This window comes from Balaenoptera ricei, chromosome 4 (genome assembly GCF_028023285.1).
Source record: "Balaenoptera ricei isolate mBalRic1 chromosome 4, mBalRic1.hap2, whole genome shotgun sequence".
NCBI classification, from domain to species: domain Eukaryota; kingdom Metazoa; phylum Chordata; class Mammalia; order Artiodactyla; family Balaenopteridae; genus Balaenoptera; species Balaenoptera ricei.
This window is the reverse complement of record NC_082642.1, coordinates 159486734-159502368: the sequence shown is the minus strand read 5'-3', so window position 1 is coordinate 159502368 and position 15635 is coordinate 159486734. Positions and strand designations below refer to the sequence as shown.

Sequence of the window (15635 nt, the reverse complement as noted above, 5' to 3'; positions counted from 1 at the left end):
GTGTTTTGATGAAAACAAAAATTTAACATTAGACATTTTGGAAGACGGTTGCAGTACCATCCTCAGTGTCCAGTTTCTATTTTCATTTGTGGTTGTTAAGTAGCAAGAAAAAGACAAATCCCAGAGATAAGGAATTGCAAATGAGAAATGTTTTAAACAGCTCACCTTTCAACATGAGGACAGGTTTCAATTAAACTGATCTTGAAGCTTGAAATCAGAGGGGTCAGATATTTTTGTTTCGCAATTAAGTCACCAAGTCTAAGAATTTCTTGCCTTTCTTGGTTGGCAGGTGTTCATTTTGGAGAGAGATGATGGCAAAGCCACTCAGCCCATTTAAACTTTCATTGTCTTATAGAAAACACTTTCCAAATGAATTACGTTGCATTTGAGATGTTAAATGATATAATTTAAAAACAACTTGCCACCTTAGTGGCAGTCTGTCAGATATTCGCTCAGAGTCTCAGAGGCGTTGGAATTATTTAATTTTACATGTTGACGCCAAACATAAACTACAGTGTCATTACTGACATTTTAAAATCTGCAACATTAGTTTTAACTTAAAAAATTTATTTGTTTAAATAAATATACTTAAATGTTAGTAGAGCGCATATCAGCAGTGAATACAAAGAAGTGCAGCCATGATATACTGGAGAGATATTTGACTCGGTTTTTAGCAGAGAAAAAAAGTTACTTTGTGTAATTTGAAATCTGTACAGCAGCACCTTACCTCTGTGAGCATAGTCCAGTAGAACCTTGTGTGGTGATGAAGGTGTTGTATGATCTATGCTGTCTATGTCTGTTTTAAAAATAGCCACTAGCCATCTGTGGCCAACTGACCCAGTGCCATTTATTGAAAAGGCAGTCTTTCCCTCCTGTGCTACAGTGTCTTTTGTCATAGTAGCTAGTTTTATGTGGGTCTGATTCTCAATTCTTTATCAGCTCTGTTATTTATTTAAAAATTTTTTTTAAATACTAGTATTTATTAGTTTTTGTGTTCATTTTCTACGAGGTTGTTTTTTATTCTTGCTCCCTGGTGAAACTCTCTTGTTGTCTATTTCTGGAACGTATTGGTCACAGTTATTTCAAAGTCTAAGTCTGATAAATCCATTGTCTGGATCACCTGTTGATCTGCTTGTATTGTCTGTTTTTCCTGTTGGTAGTTCTGGTAATTTTTTTAATTGATTAATGGATTTTAAAAAATGAAGTGTGTAGAGGCTCTGGATGTTGATATTTTTCTCCAGCAAGGACTTTTTCCCCCTGGCTTCTCTCAGTCAGTTAGAATGGAGTCAGAGTAGTTCACCTAAATCCAGTTAGGGATTGAGCTGGTTCACGGCTGGTTTCAGTCTTAGTTCGAGCTGGCCTGTTTCTAGTTCATTCTCCCTCTTAGGGTTTTAGTTCTTCAAGGGGGTCTAACTGAGAGCTTGAGTCATTTCCCAGAGTCCTTCCATCTAGGCGGGTCCTGCCTGGCCTTCAGTTTTTTTTTCTTTTTCTTTTCTTTTTTTAAAATATTTATTTATTTATCATTTATTTATTTGGCTGCACCAGGTCTTAGTTGCAGTATGCGTACTCTCAGTTGCGGCATGCGTGCGGGATCTAGTTCCCCGGCCAGGGATCAAACCCAGGCCCCCTGCACTGGGCGCGCAGAGTCTTACCCGCTGGAGCACCAGGGAAGTGCCCTGACCTTCTGTTCTGACCTCTCCAGCGCCATGAGGTTGATGACAGCTCTGCCTGGCCTCCTGGCCTCTCTCCACTCACGGCCCGCCTGCCTCCCTCTGCAGCCCCTCTGCGCTTTCCCTGAGCTTCCACCTCCTGCAGGATCACGGCCTGCCCCAGGGCTCGGCTGCCTAGTAGCTCTGTACTCCGTGGGAGATGCTCTGCTCAGCGTCGTCGCTGCCTCTTCGCCTGTGCTGCTTTTGCGTATGCAGATGCCTTGGGGAAGAGTGGGCTGGAAGGTTGGGCTTGCTCACGTCAGTGCATTTCCCTCTTCTCTAGGTCTTGGCTCTCAAGTACCTTGAAACAACTTTTTTCTGGTTTGTTCACATTCTGCTTTCCTACTTATTCTTGGGGGGGGAAGATTGATCTGCTACATCACCATGCTAGCTGGAAATGGTTCTTCCATGTATGTTGTTATGACTTTTAAATTGTTAAAAATGTATTGTGATGTCATACAGAAAGGACACGCTATGGAGATGTTCCAAATTAATGGAGACTAAAGATACATGACAATTAAATGCAATACCTGATCCTAGACTAGATGCTGTACCTTGAAGGAAGAAAATGCTGTAAAGGGCAATTTTAGATCATTTGACAAAATTCTAATATCCATGGTAGATTAGGTAAAGGTATGTTAATTTTTCTGAGGTTGACAACTGTGTATACTGGGTAACTAAGACATTATCCCTATTCTTGGAAAATGTTCGCTGAAGTATTTAGAAGTAAAGGACCATGATATATGTAACTTACCCTAAACTGGCTGAAAAAATGTACTGTGTGTATGCTTGTGTATGGTCCAAATGATGAGCAAATGTGGTGAAATGTTAAACAGTACGTAAGTGTGGGTAAAGGGTATGTGGGTATTCGTTGTATTATTTTTATTCATGCAACATTTTGTAAGTTTGAAATTATTTCCAAATAAAACAGTGAAAAACATATTGTAAAATGGAAATACTAATTAAATGTTTACAGAACCATAAGCATCCCTGAGGTTCTTAGCAGTGGGGTTTGAAAAGCACTGCACTACGTGATTTCTAAAGCATTTGTGGGGTGTTTTGAGATTAATTTCCCAAGAGTTTGATATTAATGAGAAGAGAGGGGGACCTCTGTTTCAGCTCAGAGAAGAATTATTCTGGCCCATAGAAATATGAACTAGGGACTTCCCTGGCGGTCCAGTGGTTAGGACTCCGCGCTTTCACTGCTGAGGGCGCGGGTTCGATCCCTGGTTGGGGAACTAAGATCCCACGAGCCGAGTGGTGCGGCCACCAAAAAAAGGAAAAAGAAAGAAGAAACATGAACTAGAGAGAGAATCATTAGAGAGTGGGATAATCATTAAAGAGTGAGTGCCAAGAAGATATTATTTAATTTGACCAAAGGTTTATTGTGGCCCATATGAGATAATAAATACCAGAGTGTATCCAGTCCAGCTCCTGGCAGGAAACAGAAGGGGTAAACAGAGCATATCATGAAGAGATGACAGACCAAGGTGGGCAGGGTTTGGGGAACCAGCACAAGGGAGGCGAAGGCCCAGAACCTGGAAGAGTGGGGCGCCGTGGCCTGCCAGCGAGCGGCCAGACTGGCAGGAGGGTGGGTGCTGGGCAGGACCATGCCTCAGCTCGGAGGAGGAAACCGCTGCTGCTTGAGCCTGGCAGGGGTAATGTAGTGGGGAAGTCGATGTCCCACCCTGCCTCCTGTCCTTGTTTCCTGTGGGGACCCACTGTCCAAATCCAACAGGCAAGGGAACCGGTCGCTATGGAGGTTGAGTTCAACCTCTTACCTCTCGGGACAGAGCAGGTTGGAGAGTGGATCTGAAGGGCGCGTGGAGACTGTCCAGAATGCTGGGGACTGGGAAAGGAGAAGATGGACTACTGCTGGGGGCTTAGCGGACTGAGGGGCAGAAAGGTAGCCGGGTGGAGGGGTGGAGACATACGCTACTTGGACAGATCACTACCAACCACCCAGTTGTTAATGTTGTATTTTATGCCAGTCAGTGAAAAGCGGAAGTCCCTGACTCTTTGGTTTGGGAAATAACTTTAACAGAATTCGTTTGAGTTCAGCAAGGTTGATCTTAGTTTTCTGCGATAGAACTCAGTTGAAAATCAGTCAGGTAGGTATTCACTGTATGCCTGGTATGTGTCAAGCTCTGCTAGGTGACGGGATATAAAAAGGATAAGATCATATCCTTTTCCTTGATAATTCACGGGCAGGCTGAGGAGCTCCAACGTGGAGGTGTGAAAACGTAGTGCCAAGTACATTGACGGTGCCAGCATAGGACAGATTCCTATTAGTCACACGTTTTCTTCCTCTTATGAAAGAGTGCTCCAGTGGCCTTTACGTTAGAAAACGAAGCAGATTTTTGGCAGCGCAGGAAAAAAAAAATTCTATTTCCATATTCTGGTTCCAACTCTCCTCCCCCACTCCCTTTGGTTTGTTTTAAAAATTTGACAGCTAATTAAAGTGTCGTTTGGCTGGAAATGCATTTAAACTCTTTAACTGAGGTTTTTTTGTGTGTTTAAATGAATCCCGGAATATTCTTATCTTTTCACTTTTTCAACTTATATTTTTTGACAGGCCGATTAAGTTAAAATGAGGTCTTTAGGGTGGGCCCTAATCCAATGTGACTGGTATCCTTCTTAAAAGAGGAAATTTGGACACAGAGACAGAAGTACACGGAGGGAAAATAATGTGAAGAGACAGGGAGGAGGCCAGACAAAGGCAGAGGCAGGTTGGGGTTACACTGCTGCAAGCCCAGGGACGTCTGGGGCCACCAGAAGGTGGAAGAGACGGGGAAGGATCCTTCATCCACAGATTTCAGAGGGAGCATGTCCTTGCCAACAGCTTGATTTCACACTGTAGCCTCCAGAAAGATGAGAGAATACATTTCTGTTCTAAGCCACCCAGTTTGTGGTACTTTGTTATGGCAGATCTAGGAAACTAACATACCCTCCAAATCTCAGCTCATAGTAAAGATGGATTCCATCAGTAGCTAATTCTAAATTCTTTTCTAAACCTATTAGTGAGAAGAATGTAAAAGTTGATGGCTATTAAAAAGCCCTTATTTTGGATTTGAGACTCTTTACTGAGCTATTTTGATTAAAAACAAATATTTTCTTTTTTCTTATTACATGAAATATCTGATAATTTATTAAATATTACAATTAATAATGTATTATAAACATGCCAGGTGGTAAAGGGTAGGAGAAATCGATCCCTTTTTTTATACTTTAAATTTCTTTAGCTGGGTTTTAGTCACCCCGCTTTTCATTTATGGCTCTCTGTACCCTTCCTGTGAATAAGTTGATAGTCATTCCATGTTATTAAAGCTATCAAAAAAGGATTCTAAGTTTCAGAAGATATATAGATGTTGAAATGGCCTGTGATTTAGGTTGTTTCTATATACTGATAGTCTGTCTAGGCCACCCTTTTACTCAGATTTCTCCTTCATTTTGAATGCTAAAGCTTAGCAGGTGAAATACAATCTAGGCTGGGTGGCATCCTCTTCCTCGTTCTAATACTGAGTCTGGGTAAGGTAATGTCTTGACCATGTATAATGTACTATATATGTATTATTTCTGTCCCTGATTTTTTTAAAAAATTGCAGAAGCAATATATCCTCTTGTAGAAGAATAAGACATATAATCAGAATAGCTGAGTTTTTTTCTTTATCCAAGGATTAGCTCTGGCTGTATAAAGAAGTGAAATTCATTTACGTGACAAGTATTTATAAAGTGCCTGCTCGGTGCCGTGTACTGTTCTAGGCTCGTGAGATGCATCAGAACACGTGAAGATCCCTGCCCTCGCGTTTGAGGCGGCAGGCATGCCGTGTGGGCCAAGGTGAAAATGCAGGAAGGTGGTGGCAGTGCTCCCCTCTCGCCACAAGGCGGTGGCCTTGTTCAGCACAAAGCCACCAGCTGCCTCCCGGAGAGCCTGGGGTGGGTGGGTTGACCACCCTGATACTGCCTTTGAATTCTGGGGGGTAGAGTGGGATGGTTTAACCCCGTCCCTTTGTTATGTTAACTTACAGTAAGGTCATAAGCAGCTCTATAGAGTGAGAGATTATGAAATTACCATAGTGAGTCTTTTGGGTGGTCATAATTAATTCCTACATATTTTTACACGTGAGCCATGTAATTTCCTGTCTTCTTTACCATGTTTGAGTAATATACAGTGTAGTAATAGAAGAGAAGAATTAAAAATTAACTGCAAAGAAAAAGTTTTACGCCACCAATGATTTTATCTCAGTTTTTGTTCATTTTTCTTTTTGTCTGTGACCATTTGCAGTTCACATGTCATTCATAACTATATGTTTTCCTTTAACATCGTTACAAAAGGCAGATATGTATTTTTCAAAGTAAGCACTTGATTGATATAGTTGGTTTCTTGGGTGGCCAGGATTAGTGGGACAAAATAAAGAATTCCAGTGAAAGTCATGTTGTGGCATAATACATCCCACCCCAGTTTCTAAGAAACCCGTTTTAAGAGAAGCTTTGCCAGCTGTTTCACAATCGTTAACTGAATATTTAGCTTTAGGTTTTAATCTCCCTTCTAGGGCAAAGGGTCTCTAGAAAATGTAGGACTCTCTTTATTGTTCCAGAGCTTTTGGAATGCCTGCATTGTTCTTGGCACAGATCCCCGCCCCTCACTGCCAGTGTCTCGTCTGGGCTTTCCTTGCCGTCCCAGACCCCCAGGTCATAAAGCCACACCCCTTCTCTTCTGTCCGTCGGAGGCAGTGTCTGGGAGCTGCTTCTCGGGGCTGCCCGATGCGGCGCCCTCAGGGCAGGCTGCCTTGTACTGCCCTCCACTTCCCGCTGTTCTACACCCCTGGGGCCGGGCTCCGCTGTTTGCTCTTGCTGGCTGTGTGCTGATCTCATTTTGTTGGTGGTGAGAGATATGGCTGTTGCCCTGAAGCAGTCACTCTCAAAGTCTGTTCCCAGGCCAGCGGTATCAGCCTCACTGGGACTTGTTAGAAATGCAGATTCTCAGGCCTACTTCAGAGTCCGAAACTGAGGATGGGGCCCGGCAGGCTGTGCTTGGACATGCCTTCCAGGGGATTCTGATGCACAGGAAAGTTTTGAGAGTCACTGCCCCCAAGCAGTGCTACTTTAATTAAGAAGTTACACCAGTAGCTCTGAGCACAAGCCCCCCCTCAAATCTTGGTATATGTTAGCATTAAAACTGATGATATCTTAGTCCTTGAAGTCAAGGCACTTAAAACTTTAAAGTACCTGTTTCTTTGCGTTTTGAATGTCAGTATTTCTGTAGCATAATATTTTTTATTTAGAGTTGACAGTACGGTTGATTTCAGATTTATTAACATGGATGTCTTTTGGGACTTTTGTTGGCCCTTTGAATCCTCACCTGAACGAATGTGGTGGAGCGGGAGCGTTCCCTACCTCCCATCTTTCACTGTGGCCACCTCTTGTCTCCATTGCCGCTGCTTTCGCTTCTCCATTGACTGCGGCGGCAGCTGTTCCTGTGCAGTCCGTCTGCCCGTGGTGAGGCGAGCTTTGTGAATCAGCCCGACTGGCACCGTCTCCTCACTGAGCTGCCTTCTGCTTTTTATGGAGCAGATACAAGTCTGTGCCATGAGACAGTCGGCTGCTCAGCCCTGCCTTCAATCCTTTAAATAACATGCTTTCTTAAAACCTTGAGTGCAAGTCTGGCAGTAAAATGAAGTCTTAAAAACAGAAAACAGAAAACAAAAAGGTGCTTTCTGCCATGGGCAAAAAACTGACAAAAACTTAAAAAGCAGGACTTTTAGAATATTGGTTATTCAAGGACTGGTGTTATGTGAATAATCCTATCTAAGAAATCAGGTTTTCCTAAGAGAAGATTAAGCAAAATGGATGCTTAGGAGAGATTAGTGATTTGAAATACTGAGTATTCTTATGTCTCTTCTAGACCTGGAAAGGAAAGAGCAAGAGTTAGAGCAACTGAGAATGGATTGTGAGCACTTCAAAGCCCGCCTGGAGTCTGTGCAAGAGGACAGCGTGAGCGAGAAGAAGGTATGATGCTCACAGGGTCCGTGTAAAGTGCCAGCTCTGTGGCCGTGACCACAAAGCGGTGCAGGCCACACTCCAGCCCTTAAGCCTCAAGACATTGCATTTTTTTTTTTTTTTTTTAAGACATTGCATTTTTACATGTATTTATCCCGAATGGGTTGGAAAATAGTTGATCGTTTGAATTTACAACCATTTAATGTGGGGGATTATTTACTTGGTGCCTTTTAATAGTCACTTACTGTTAATTCAGTGTCTAAAAGCCCGATCCAAGTTATTAAAACTCATAATAATCTTGAAAAAATCATGCGTACAATGATTTATAATCAGAGATAGATATATTAAATAGAAATATTTGTAATCAACTTTGCACATCATTTACTGATATTTTAGAAATAATCAATTATATTTCATTTTAACATTTGGGGAGACTAATAATATTTCTTAAAAATTATACATTTTTTTGCATGGAATAAATTATTTCCTCTTCTATAAAACTAGAACTCTTCTGCCACTTCTGCTGAAATTTGGAGCTTGAATGAATTTTTATTTTTGAAGAGTAAAGTAGTAATAGTACTAGTGACAGAAGCTAGGATGTGTTGTTAACTGTGTGCTGGCAGGTGGTCAGCAGCTGTCCATGCATCTCACTTGTTTCTCCCAGCACAGCTGGATCAGCATGTGTGTTAGCCTGCAGGAGTGTGAGGAGGCTGGTCCCAGGTCCCACTGCCGCGTGCTAAGCTTTGTGTCGTGCTACCTCCTCATGTGGAGGAATTCTGAAGGTTTGTGGCTACAGTGGAGGTTTTCCAAAACTGGTGGATTTTGTATAGCCTTTATTTTTCCCCCACGTATTTGTTAATTGTTTATTTATCAAGAAAAACTATTCCTTAGCCCAGATATTCATAGTTCTTAGTTTCATAGTTTAGGAACACAGGTAAGTGACAAACTGCCATGGAAATCAACCCAAAGACATTCTTTACATTTCCAAAATCATTTTGCACTCTGAAAGACAGTAGCTTTCCTCATCGCCTCAAAATCTTTTATGGAATCATAAATTCTGTAGAAATCTGCATATGCCTTCTTTCTTGGTTCAGCCACAGCAAACTTATAGAAAGCTGCAGCTCCCAGAGATACAGTGAATGCTCCAGCAATATGAAATCGCAGACACTTGGCCAGAAGGCCATGCATCTGAGGTTTCATCAAAGAACTGGAAGCCATGGTAGTTTTTCTCCTTGAAAAAGAGGGCTCAACAACGTCTTTCCAGACTGATGGAGAAATGGACTGTGTAGACTTTAATACCGAGCAAGTAGAGAAGACCAGGGAAAGGGTTTTAGTCTCGAAACTGAGTTAGGTTGAGTGTCACACATTGAAAGCTGAAATTCTAGCTCAGTCATGTTCTATTCAGATCATGATATATTAAGATGGACGCATGGTTAATTTGTCTGGACCTAAAAGTTTCATTGTCTGAAGGAAGTTGACCAGCAGGCAAGAAGGAATTTGATAAATGTGACCAATGCAATCCATTGGTTCTGTACTCCTTAAAATGCCAAGACATTCTTGTTAAGGTTGAAGCCTAAATTGGGCAGAATCTTAGATATCCTATTTTTTTAAATTGATAAGCATAGGAAAAAATGCATGTTTGGCTGGCATTTTAGATGTAATGCTTAAAAATAAGCCATTCAGGGAAAATGCCAGGATAGAGGAAGAAATGGCTGTGGTAAAGTAGTGTCAGATCATCAGCATGTTATTGCCCAGACACTTTGACCTTAGTTAAAATGTGGGAATATTTTAGGTTAAACCATTACCTATTTCCAGTTAAGTCTCCTGCTTAATAGTCCCGCCAATTTAATACAGGTTGGAGCCCCTGCAAGTTTGCTGTGACAAGGCCCTGTCTCTTCCTGCTGTAGGGAACTGGCAGTTCCCTTTTCTGTGGCCTTTTCTGCCCAGGTCTGTACAGATCGTGAGGCTGGACTCTGGAAGCTTATTTTAGAGTTGAGGAACTAGGAAAGAATCCAGGGCTAGATACTAAATTACAGTATTGCTAGTAAGTACTTCAGCTGGGGTAAAAGTCATTAAGGAGAAGGCAGACATCACTGAATCCAGCATGTAAGGAAAGATCAGAAAACAAAGTGTGGACTCAAAATTACAAAGGAGATGCTGGGTGAGAAGCAGCGCCTAACCCTCTAGAGGTTCGTCACTGGGACAAGAAAAGCTTGGTTCGTGCCCTCCGTTGAGGTGTTTCCTCAGTGACAGTCGAACGGGGTCAGTTTGGGCCTAGTTGGGCCTTGTTGTGATCTAAGGGGTGGGCCGGGAGAGTCCTGGCAACAGCAGCCTTTGAACTCAAGAGAAGAAAGCGCCAGTGAAGCTGTTGGAGGATGTCTGAATTTCTATTTGAAGGACTGTGCTGCTACCGTAGGGTTAGCTGAGGCCTTCCACAGCGTCTCTGCTGGCACAGCATTTAGTGCCTGGCCGGCTTTCCTGCGCGCGTGGACTTGTTTCAGACAACGGGCAGAGTCGCAGCCTTCTCTCCAAGGAGCCGTGTTTCCCCGGCTTACCTATGGCTTCATCCTCTCTGTGTTTTCTTAGGGCAGCATCTTTCATAGTCAGTAAACCAACTTAAATATGGACTGCTGTTTTTTCATTATCTATATTTTTAATTTGTTAGGAAAGAGTTGCTGCATTTGTGATGATAAATGGGAAGTTGTTGCAAACATTGTATATTATTTCAGGAAAGTTTTTAAAGAAAAATTAACTGATAGTATAGTTCAGTTATAATCAGAAATGAACTACAGGGCTTCCCTGGTGGCGCGGTGGTTGAGAATCTGCCTGCCAATGCCGGGGACACGGGTTCGAGCCCTGGTCTGGGAAGATCCCACATGCCGCGGAGCGACTGGGCCCGTGAGCCACAATTACTGAGCCTGCATGTCTGGAGCCTGTGCTCCGCAACGGGAGAGGCTGCGATAGTGAGAGGCCCGCGCACCGCGATGAAGAGTGGCCTCCGCTTGCCACAACTAGAGAAAGCCCTCGCACAGAAACGAAGACCTAACACAGCTATAAAATAAATAAATAAATAAATTTAAAAAAAAAAAGAAAGAAATGAACTACACAAAGATTTTAAAGGAATCTTTAAAATTTTGTGCTTGCTACCCTGTTATGTATGAGTATTCGCTTTAGGTAGATATATCAGAGTTTGATTATTGTTTCTTTTTAAAATATAGCTTTATTGAGGTGTATTTTGTATACCATAAAATTCATCTGTTGTAAAAGTCTAGTCTGATAATTTTTACTAGATTTATACAATTGTACAACTGTCACCCAAACCAGTTTGTGTTTTAGTTAAGACATTTTTTGAAATAATTATAGATTCACAGAAAGTTGCAGAAAGTCCAGGGAAGCCCAATACCCTTTACCCAGTTTCCTCCAGTGGTAAATAGCTTTCACAGCTACAGTGTAGGGAAACCAGGAGACTGACATCGGTGCCATCCACAGTGCTTGTGCAGGTTTCACCAGTTTTACCTAGACTTGTTTGAAGTTCACCAGTTTTGCCTGCACTTACTTATGTGTGTGAGCATAGTTCTGTGCAGTTTTATCATGTGTAGATCCATGAACTCACCTCCGCACTCAACATACAGCACCGTTGCATCACCACAGAGACCCCGTCGCGCTACCCCGGTGCACCCATGCCCAGCCGCTTCCCCACGCTTGCCTCCTGGCAGCCACTGACGTACATAGTTGCCACACGGTATCTGTCTAATTCTCTTATTTCAAGAATGCCATAGAAATGGGATAATTCCGCCTATAACCTTTTGATATTGACTTTTTTCACTCAGACCCTTCCAAGCTGTTGCATGTATTAATAGTTTGCTGCTTTTGATTGCTGCATAGCATCCCAGGGTATGGAAATACCGCAGTTTAAATATTTTCCCATTGAAGGACATTTGGGTTGTTTCCTTTATTTTTTTAAATTTTTTTATTTTTTGCTATTGTGAACATGTGTGTATAGGTTTTGGTGTGAATATATGTTTTCATTACTCTGGGATAAATGCCCTAGAGTGCGATTGCCAGGTTCCATGTCAAGTGCATGTTTAGTTTTGTAAGAAATTACCAAATTGTTTTCCAGAGTGGCTGTACCCTTTTACATTCTCACCAGCAAAGCATGAGTGATTCACTTCCTCCACACCCTAATTAGCATATGGTGTTCTCACTATTTTTTATTTTAGCTGTTCTGATAGATGTGTTGTAGTGATTCGCATTTCCCTGTTGGCTAATGATGTTGAACATCTTTTCATGTACTTATTTGTTGTCTATATATTCTCTCCTGTGCAATATCTGTTTGTGTCTTTTGCCCATTTTCTAGTTGGATTTTTTTTAACTGTTAAATTTAAAGTGTTCTTAATATATTCTAGATAAAAGTCCTTTATTGGATATATGGTTTGCAGATATTTTCTCCCAGTGTGTAGCTCGTCTTTTCTTCTTCCTCACGGGATCTTTCACAGAGCAGAAGTTTTAAATTTGGATGAAGTTCAACTTGTTGATTTTTGTTTTCATGGATTGTACTTTTTGTGTTATGTCTAAGAACTTTTCACCTAACCCTAGGTCCCAAAGATTTTCTCCTGTTTTTTTTTCCTAACAGTTTTATATTTTTATGTATTTTGTTTATGATTCGTTTTGAGTTAATTTTTGTATAAGATGTGAGCTTAACATTGAGGCACATTTTTTTCTTTTTCTTTTCTTTTACTTTTTTCGCCTATGATTGTCCATGGTATTTTTGGTCTTTTAGATTTTAGCCATTTTAGTGGATGTAATGGTATCTCATTGTGGTTTTAATTTGCATTTTCCTCATGACTAATTTTCTTGAACATTTTTTCATGTGTTTATTATCCATTCATATATTTTCTTTGGTTAAATGTGTATTTAAATCTTTTGCCTTTTTAAAAAAATTTTCTTTGTCTGAGTTGGGTCTTCGTTGCTGCATGCAGGCTTTCTCTAGTTGCAGCGAGTGGGGGCTACTCATTGTGGTGGCTTGTTGCAAAGCACGGGCTCTAGGCGTCTGGGCTTCAGTAGTTGTGGCATGAGGGCTCAGGAGTTGTGGCTTGCAGGCTCTAGACCACAGGCTCAATAGTTGTGGTACATGGGCTTAGTTGCTCCGCGGCATGTGGGATCTTCCCAGACCAGGGCTTAAACCTGTGTTCCCTGCATTGGCAGGCGGATTCTTAACCACTGCGCCACCAGGGAAGTCCCGCCTATTTTTAATTTAATTTAATTTGTCTTATTTTTGTGTTGTAAGAGTTCTTTATATATTCTTCATACAAGTCTTTTTTTTAGATATAGAAATATTTTCTTTTAGTCCATGGCTTGTCTTTCTACCTTCTTACTCGTGTCTTTTGAAGAGTAAAAGTTTTAAATTTTGATGAAGTTCAATTTATGATTTTTTTTTTTTTTTGGCTGTACTGTGCTGCTTGCGGGATCTTAGTTCCCAGACCCTGGCAGTGAAAGCACTGAGTCCTAACCACAGGACCACCAGGGAATTCCCATCTATTTATAATTTTTTAATGGTATGATTTTGTTGTGATATCTAATAAACATTTGCCTAATGCAAGGTCACAGAGGTTTTCTTCTAGAAATTTTACATTTAGGTCTGTGATTCATTTTGAGTTTTTTTTTTTTTCACGTATGAATATCCAGTTGTTTCAGCATCATTTGTTGAAAATACTACTTTTTCCATTGAATTGCCTTGGCAGCTTTTAAAAAATCAATTGCCATATGTGTCAGTGTTTCATTGATCTATACGTTTATCCTTATGCCATTACCACAGTGGTTTGATTTCTGTAGATTTATTTTGTTTTGTTTTGTTTTTTTAAATCAGGTGGTGTTAGTCCTCTAACATTGCTTTTCTTTTTCAAACTTTTTTTTTTTGCATTTCCATATGAATTTTAGAATCAGATGATCACTTTGTGCAAATAAGCCTGCTGAAATTTTGATAGGGATTGTGTTGAATCCGTAGATCAGTTTGGGGAAAATTACCCTCTTAACAATATTGAATCTTCCAACCCTTGAACATGGTATATCTTTCCATTTATTTGGATCTTTACTTTTTCTCAATAATGCTTTGTAGTTTTTGCTGTACAGGGCTTGAACTAATTTTCTTAAATTTGTTCCTAAGTATTTTCTCATTTTTGGTGTTATTGTGAATGGAATTATTTTCTTTGAGTTCCTCTTGATATCATTGTACTGTTTGTGCAGCCCTGTGTCAGGGCATATCTGCCTGTAACCACCAAATGTGACCATAGAAGACAGTTCTGACGGTCACTCTCAACAGTTCTTGTTGATCTTAGAGAAGAGCCACCGTAACCAGACTAATCAGAATGCAGCCTGCTTCAACTGTGAGAAAAGCCAGAATTCTGAAGGAAATGCTGTGATACAGTTTTTGCATATGTCACCTCGGCTTGAGTGGCTGAAGCGCAAATCTAGGAATCTAGGCAACTGTTGTGATGAAGCCAGATATTAAAAACCCAGAGTTAATAAATCATGTAAAGCAGTTTTAGCATGTGTCGTAGGCTCAGTGACCATTTTTCTCCTAAAGTAATTGTGATTATATTTATGAAGGTGTTTGAAGCTCTGATTACCAAATGCATTGTCGCCAGGTAGATATGAATGCCACCCTAGGCCAAGTTACAAAGTCAACAAAGTTCGATTTGTGGTCTGCTGCTCCCTTTTCACCACTAGGCGAAAAGTCCCCTCTACTTTAATTGTCCTGCACTCACCTCTCTAGAAGAAAAAGCTAAAACATCTCACATGCTTTAACTTTGTGGGCTATTGAGCTAATTATACTTCGGTATAAATGTAGTTAGGTTTTTGTATTTTTTTTTTTTTTAAGGCCATAGGCACGGTTGCAGGAGAGGGATAGCTCTTTCTTTTTTTAAAAATTAGTTTATTTATTTTTGACTGCATTGGGTCTTCGTCGCTGCGTGCAGGCTTTCTCTAGTTGCGGCGAGTGGGGGCTACTCTTCTTTGCGGTGCGCGGGCTTATTGCGGTGGCTTCTCGTTGTGGAGCACGGGCTCTAGGTACGCGGGCTCAGTAGTTGTGGCACGAGGGCTCAGTAGTTGTGGCTGGCGGGCTCTAGAGCACAGGCTCACTAGTTGTGGCGCACGGGCTTAGCTGCTCTGCGGTATGTGGGATCTTCCCGGACCAGGGCTTGAACGCGGGTCCCCTGCATTGGCAGGCAGATTCTTAACCACTGCGCCACCAGGGAGGTACCAGGTTTTTGTATTTTTTTTTTTTTTTTTAATTTAATTTTATTTATTTATTTATGGCTGTGTTGGGTCCTCGTTTCTGTGTGAGGGCTTTCTCTAGTTGTGGCAAGCGGGGGCCACTCTTCATCGCGGTGCGCGGGCCTCTCACCACCGCGGCCTCACCTGTCGCGGACCACAGGCTCCAGACGCGCAAGCTCAGTAGTTGTGGCTCACGGGCCCAGCTGCTCCGTGGCATGTGGGATCTTCCCAGACCAGGGCTTGAACTCATGTCCCCTGCATTGGCAGGCAGACCCTCAACCACTGCGCCACCAGGGAGGTACCAGGTTTTTGTATTTTTGAGTTTACCTATTATTAAGTAAGGAAATGCTCTCATCTTTTAAGGGAACTTCAGGTAACAAGGAATAGTGAAACTGGTGTTGACAGTTGGGGCGGGCAGGAAGCCCCACATCACCCAAGACCCACCTGAAGGTGAACCTTTAGGAGTGCTTGTGTGGTCAGAGGTGACATGAGGGGGACAGTTCACTTGTTAGGAGCCCTGGCTTCAGGAGCCCAGTGCTGGGGGAGGCTGAGAGATCTTGCCTGGCCTCCGTCTTCTTGTTACGCTGCTGCTTAGCTTGCTGGTTCAGGGCACGCCAGGGAGGCCCTTCCTTCTCACTCCTCTCCTGCCTCTGC

General features: G+C 41.8%; 2 protein-coding genes across 7 annotated transcripts in view; one reads left to right on the top strand and one right to left on the bottom strand.

Moving 5' to 3' along the window:
- Positions 1 to 15635, top strand: part of HSF2BP (heat shock transcription factor 2 binding protein) — a 90065-nt gene that overhangs the window by 7798 nt on the left and 66632 nt on the right. For all 6 annotated transcript variants that reach the window (XM_059922312.1, XM_059922311.1, XM_059922306.1 and 3 more), the window contains one exon: positions 7615 to 7718. In XM_059922312.1, coding sequence (XP_059778295.1) covers positions 7615 to 7718 — 104 coding nt within the window. The remainder of the gene's footprint in view (positions 1 to 7614; positions 7719 to 15635) is intronic.
- LOC132365583 (cytochrome c oxidase subunit 6C-like) lies at positions 8700 to 8927 on the bottom strand. The gene has a single exon (XM_059922305.1). It carries the CDS (start codon positions 8925 to 8927, stop codon positions 8700 to 8702), a length of 228 nt encoding a protein of 75 aa, XP_059778288.1.